At 44.6% G+C, this 6,804-nt stretch overlaps 1 gene segment (V, D, J or C); it reads left to right on the top strand.

Annotated features, from left to right (window-relative positions):
* Positions 1–5,727: 5,727 nt before the first annotated feature.
* LOC122546784 lies at positions 5,728–6,524 on the top strand. The segment is given in 2 exon segments: positions 5,728–5,980; positions 6,131–6,524. Coding segments are annotated over 2 exon segments (402 nt in total).
* Positions 6,525–6,804: the final 280 nt, after the last annotated feature.

The following is a 6,804-nucleotide window of genomic DNA, read 5'->3' as shown; positions in this document are numbered from 1 at the left end:
ATGAAGTCAGAAGCCCTTAAATAAAAATTGGCCGGACCAAAGTCGGAGATCTCACATTTAGATTACTTATCAGAGGGGACAGAGAGATTAATCTGAGTTTAGATGAGTAACGCAAACAGCACCTGTAAAGGGCACAGTTTAGAAAGAAGCAGGTGGCAAATAAAAGCTCTGAGACTCGAAAGATTTCCTGAGGGGAAAACGTATTAATAATGTAACCAGTCATAGGAGGTCCCTTCAAAGCCAAGTTTAGTGGTCCCTATCAAATTGAGAAAAAGTTGACTCAGGCGAACTATTTAGTAAAGATGCCAGATAGAAAGAGAGACGTATTGGGTATGTCATGTGAACATGTTTAAACCCTATTACCCTGGAGAGAAAGAATTTGAGAAACAGGTGTTTGTTACTACCCCCAGAGAGAGGAATCAAATCCAGATGATATGGGTTTTGAAGTGCCTCAAAATAGATTAAAACATGAAGAAGTCCTTCAGGCGTGGAGTTAGTTAGTAAGCTATCTGTCTCACGAGCATAGAATTAAGTTGAAAGATTTGTTACTGCAATACACGGACATATGTAAGAATCAGATGGGGAGGACTAATGCTATTGTACATGAAGTAGATAGAGGAAAAACTACTCCAATAAAACAACACCTCTATCGGCTTAATCCTTTCAAAGCCAGACAGGTTCAGAAAGGGGTAAAGGCCTTACTTGATGAAGCCATCATCGAACCAAGCCAGAGCGAACGGGGTTCACTGATCTTCTTCGTTCCCAATCCGGATGGGACTCAACAGCTCTGCGTGGATTATCAGAAGGTCAACGCCATTATAAATTCGGACTCATATCAAATTCCTAGATTGGAGGACTATATCGAGAAAGTCGGACAAGCCAGTTACATCACCAAGTTGGACGTAATGCGTGATTACTGGAAGATACCTTTGTCAGAGTTGGCGAAAGGAACTTCTGCATTTTTAACCACAACTGGGCTATATTAGTTTAAAGTAACGCCCTTAGCATGGCCAATTCACCTGACCTGCACATCTTTGGACTGTGGGAGGAAACCGGAGCACCCGGAGGAAACCCACGCAGACACGGGGAGAATGTGCAAACTCCACACAGTCAGTCGCCTGAGGCGGGAATTGAACCCTGGTCTCTGGCGCTGTGAGGCACCAGTGCTAACCACTGCGCCACCGTGCCGCCCATTTTCCTGTGTAAATACTGACGAAAAATATTCATTTTCGGTCTCTCCTGTCTCTTTGGACTCCACACACAACTTACTACTACTGCCCTTGATTGGCCCTAACGTTAGTCTCGTCAGGCTTTTATTTCTGACATACTTATCGAAAGCTTTATGGCCTTCCGTGATCAAAGATGGTTCATGTCCCCTCCTGGCTCTTCTTAGCTCTCTGTTTAGGTCTTTCCTGGCTAACATGTATTTCTAAAGTGCTCGGGCTGAACCTTCAAGTCTCATCTTTCCATAAGCCTTCTTCTTCCTCTTGAAAAGAAATTCAACTTCCTTAGTAAACCACGGTTCAGTCTCTTGACCATTTCCCCTCTGCCTGACAGTTACATAATTAGAGCTGAAAAGTGTGCTGCTGGAAAAGTGCAGCAGGTCAGGCAGCATCCAAGGAGCAGGAGAATCGACGTTTCGGGCATAAGCCCTTCTTCAGGAATCCTGAAGCCATTCCTGAAGAAGGCCTTATGCCCGAAACGTTGATTCTCCTGCTCCTTGGATGCTGCTTGACCTGCTCGCTTTTCCAGCAACACATTTTTCAGCTCTGGCCTCCAGAAACTGCAGTCCTCACTTTCTCCTAGTTAGATAATTACCAAGGACAAGCAATAGTTATTCCTTGAGCGTGCTCCACATTTCAGTTGTGCGCACCCCCTGCAGTTTCTTTCCTCGTCCTATGCATCCTAAACCTTGCTTTATCGCCTCATAATTGCCTTCCTTCGGCAAAGACTCTTGCCCTACAGTAAATTATTATCGCTTTACATCACTAAAATAAACGTAACTGAATTATGGTCACTATCTCAAAAGTGCTTATCAACCTTCAAAACTAATATCTGGCCTGGTTCCGTACCCTGTGACAAACCCAGTGTGGCTTTGCCTCTTGTTGGCCTATATACATACTGTCGAGAGTATAATGCTGGAAAACCACAGCAGGTCTGGCAGCATCCAAGGATCGGGAGAATAAACCTCTGGGCATAAACCCTTCTTCAGCCCATTGCTTATTAAGGGTTTATGCCCGAAACATCGATTCTCCTGCTTCAGGAATGCTGCCTGACCTGGTGTGCTTTTCCAGCACCACACTCTCGACTCTGATCGCCAGTATCTGACGTCCTCATCAAACGTCCTTTGTCCACAACTTCCCTCTTTTACCACCTTCTCTCATCTTACTGAAGCATCTAAATGCCAGAAACTACAACAATCGTTCGTGCCACTGCTCTGTCCATGTCTCCGAAATGCCTGCAAAATCTAAGTCCCAGGTGCCAACCCATGCTGCAATGTCACAAACGTTATTCCTGATGCTCCTCATGATCAAGTAAACACACGACAAATCACCGTCCCACTTGCTGGTACATTCCTGTGACTTGACACCTTACACATGACCTCACTACACTAAGCCTCCTGAACACGGGAGCCAATATTCAGGTTCCTATCCCCCTGCTGAATTAGCTTAAATGTTCTGAAGAGCATCAGCAAATCCAGCACCAACCCATATACTGGTACCCCTCTGGTTCAGGTGCAGTCCATCTTGTTTTTACATGTGGCCCTATTATCCAGATCGATGAATCCCTCCCTCCTGCACCATCCCTCTCGCCGCATGTTCAACTGCTTTCTATCCCTGTTCCTCACCATGCTAGGCTGTGGTACGCATAACAAGCCAGAGATAACAACTGTGTTTATTATCGCTCTAAGTTTTCCAGCCGAGCACCTTGAATTTCTGCCTTACATCCACATCATTTTTCCTGCCGATGTTGTTGGTCGTCCTGTAGATCACGATTTGGGGATGCTAGCCCCTCCTGAAAGATACCGAAAACATGATCTGAACATCCCTGGTGCTAGCAGTTGGGAGGTAACACACCAACCATAAGATTGTCACAATCACACAAAATCTACTTTCTGTCCCACTAACTATGGAGACCCTAATGACTAATGTTCTCTTCCTCTTCCTCGTCCTCTTCCCCTTTCCCTTCTGAACTACCGGGACAGACTCTGTCCCAGAGACCTGTCCCCATGGCTTACCATTGGTAAGTTATCCCCCCCAATAGTATCCAAAACGGTCTACTTGTCATTGAAGTAAACGGAAAAAGGATATCTCTGCACTGTCTACATGTTCCCTCTCCGTCCCTGAACTGTCACCAATCTACCATTTTCCTGAACATCCCTGTAACTAATCTCAATTGCACCCACAGCCTCCTGAAAGTTCCGAAGACCATCAGTTCCTGCTCAAATTCCCTAATGCCGTTTCCAAGCAGCTGGAGTTGGGTGCCTTCCCGCAGACGAAGTCAGTGGGGACACTGGTGGTGATCATTACCTCCCACATTCTTGAGAAGGATCATTCGAATGCCCAACCATCCAGTCCCAAACAAACTATATATAGAAGAACTAGTTACCTTTCCAAATCGGCGCTCAGAACATTTTGGTTTTGGTTAGAGCAGGAGAATGGGTGGGAGACACGACTGAAGTAAAGCAGCCACCTAAATATGTTGCCTCATTTGCTCAGCTGTCCTGTATCCGCTCCCGCTCAGCTTGCGCTCTGCCGAATCACGAGGTAAGTTTTGAAAGGATTAACTTGCTTTCCCACCAGTCCCCTGGTCCTCGCTCCCGCTCTCCCCGCTGCAGTTGCAAAAAATGTAGACCACTGATCCCACATGGTGAGCTTTTGAACAATTAATTTCTCTTCCCGGCAGCCCCCTGTTTCTCACTATTGTTGCTCCCGCTACTGCTGCAAAGAATTTGATCCAGACAGCAGGAATATTACAGTAGATCCAGAGGACGTAGCGCTGTTATAATTCAAACCGAAGGCAGTTACTTGATCCAAAGAACAGGAATAATTCAGTGGATTCAGGACTAACTTATTTCCAGCTCTGTATTAAAATGTTGACTCGTGTGACTTACATTGGTACCGCCTGTTTGACGCAGTCAGTGTCTAGGACTCACTGAAATGCTACAACTTAATGACTCGGGTTTAATGTAATGAAGAGTCTCCGAATTTCACAGAAGCTTTCGGCCATTTAAAGTCACATGATCAAAAGCTTGGCCAATGTAATCAGTTGCAAGGCGTGTTATTACGGAGGAAAATGGAGTAAAAGGTTTTCAAACATTCCGGGGGTGAATTTCTGATTTTAGGATTCAGGCAGCGCAAGGTACAGTCACCAATGGTAGGGTTTCCAAAATCGGCGATGAAAAGTATTTGGAGACGGTGTTCTCTGTCCATGGGACCATAGCTCAAACTACCGTGGATACTGGAGATTTGAAATAATGGCATTCAAATGTTGGCGAAACTCATCAGGTCTGGCAGCATCTGTACAGTACGTCCCAAATGTGAGTCTTCAAACCAGAGCAATAACAGTTTCTATCTGTGTAAATACTGACAGTGCCGCTGAGTTTCTCCAAATGTCCTGTTTTAATAAAGGGCATCAAAGCTACTTTTTAATTGTTATGTTACAAACTGAGCGACAGCTGAATCCAATCTGTGGAAGCACAGGGATTCACGTTAACATACTTCGAATCATTTGGACCTCAGTGCTACATCCAGACAAAGTTTTAGCAGTGGTTCAAGGGAAAAAGAAAAAAAAAATCAGTAAAATTAAAAGTTGGACAGACGTGGACATTCTGAGGAAAGCTCACATCGTTAGTTTCTAAAAAAGACTCAGATGAGTATCCTTCAGAATGGACACCTCCCACCACCAGCACTAACCCCTATTTCAGACTAATTACTGGAAAGATTGGATGGTCCGTGGAGGACGCTCGATCTGTATTCTTTACAGTTTCAAAGAATGGGTAATAATCTAATTCAAATTTCGAATACCTTTCTAGGGATAAATTATATCAACAGTCAGAAAGGAATTGGAGAAACTGTTTGTTCGCGACTTTTGTGAAGATTTGTACCTCAGGTTAAGATTCCGATCATGAGTTTGCTCAGATGCTTCGTCACCATGCTGTTACCCAGCATGGTGACGAAACGTCCAAGAACAAACATACCAGCTCAGTCAGCAAAGTTACAACCTGAACTGTTTGTACAAAAGTCTGGGAAAGTTTGCAATTAAATATATTCACCACAACATTCTCACAGGAATAAATCAATTTGTAATCCGGTTCTCAGTTTAAGACTGAGCGAAACTGCAGAAGTTGAGGTACAGTTCTCGAGATCAAATGTTTGACTGAGGTCCTGCTGACGTGCTCAGCATTAAACACCTCCAGCACTGTTGATTTACAATGAAGACGGGGATGGGCAGGAAACAAAAGAAAATAGTGCTGAAGATGCGGGAGTGGAGAATTTTGCTTTTGAGTTCTTCCAGTATCGCAGCTTCACATTCTTTGCTGAACACATATGACCCAATAGAAACACGGGCCGCATACCATGCTCATTTCCGCGGGGCCAAGGAGGGATGAAGCGATCACTGACAGAAAATGTCTCCACCTTTAACCCCACCCCCGAACCCTGTGCATTGGGCAAATGTGGGAGGGGATTACAAATCCAGCTCAAAGAGCTGGTGAAGTCACATAAAACGGGAAGTTCCCTCTGAAAGCCTACCACTTAATCAGACAACGAAAGTACAGAGAACTTGAATCCATTCGGCCCATCAATCACCTCACTGACTCTGCCTGCAAATCAACTCCATTCCTATCTCATAATAAGGTGCAGGTCACGATCGGATCTGCCAGAATAATCTGTCATTCCCCATCATCAAAAACCATCAGCTCGCGGCTAGGGAACGATGGGTGCCCTCCTTGGTTTGATCCTGTGTCTCTGTTTACCCTGTGAGTACCAATCACAGAAAGCAACATGATGTGATTGAAAAACTACACTCTTGCTCAAGTTCATTCGAATTACAGGCAGGGTCCGGGGTTTGAACCGCGTTGTGTGCGTTAGATCTATGGCCCACTTACCTCTCTTTGTTTAATTTGCAGGTTTGTTCAGTCAGTCAGTGACACAGAGTCCTTTAAGTGTTTCCAAGAACGAGTGTGAGTCCCTCACCATCACCTGTGTTTTTGATGAATATCATTGGAATTACTATAATTATTTTGAGAGTGGGCAATTCTTCAAACAAACGCAGGCAGCGACAGAATGGGAGGGGATCTCCGGCGGCAGGAGATTTGTTCTGTCCACGGATAAAGCTCAAAAGACATTTTCGTTGGAAATTCGGGATGTCAGAGTTGAAGACACCGCCACCTATTACTGTAAAGCTCGATACTGGTACGATGCACAATGTGATGGCCTCCGCTTCCCGTCGCTCAAAAACTCTCACAGGAGATTATTCCAGAAATAAATTGAAAACCAAGCCAATCTGCCCAGAAATTCGCACAGCTCTGCCTTTTAATTTCTGCTCCGTAGTCCAATTTACATTTCTACTGGATTATTGTCAATAACAAGATGAGTTTCACAGATGCCAAGTGTGTTCGGATGGTAAGTCCTTTGTCGGGATTTCTGTGGCTGAATAGAAGTTAGGAATGATTGATCACAATTACAGGATATTGACACGAGTCGCAATCCTATTCTAACAGCTGGAGTCAGGAATTAAAGTCCACCTGTCAAGTCCAAAGTCTCAACTGGTCCTGGAAAGTTTTAAACTGATTTGGAACAT

This window comes from Chiloscyllium plagiosum, unplaced genomic scaffold (genome assembly GCF_004010195.1).
Source record: "Chiloscyllium plagiosum isolate BGI_BamShark_2017 unplaced genomic scaffold, ASM401019v2 scaf_6918, whole genome shotgun sequence".
Classification (NCBI taxonomy): domain Eukaryota; kingdom Metazoa; phylum Chordata; class Chondrichthyes; order Orectolobiformes; family Hemiscylliidae; genus Chiloscyllium; species Chiloscyllium plagiosum.
The sequence above is the reverse complement of the archived record's forward strand: the minus strand, read 5'-3'. Positions and strand labels throughout refer to the sequence as shown.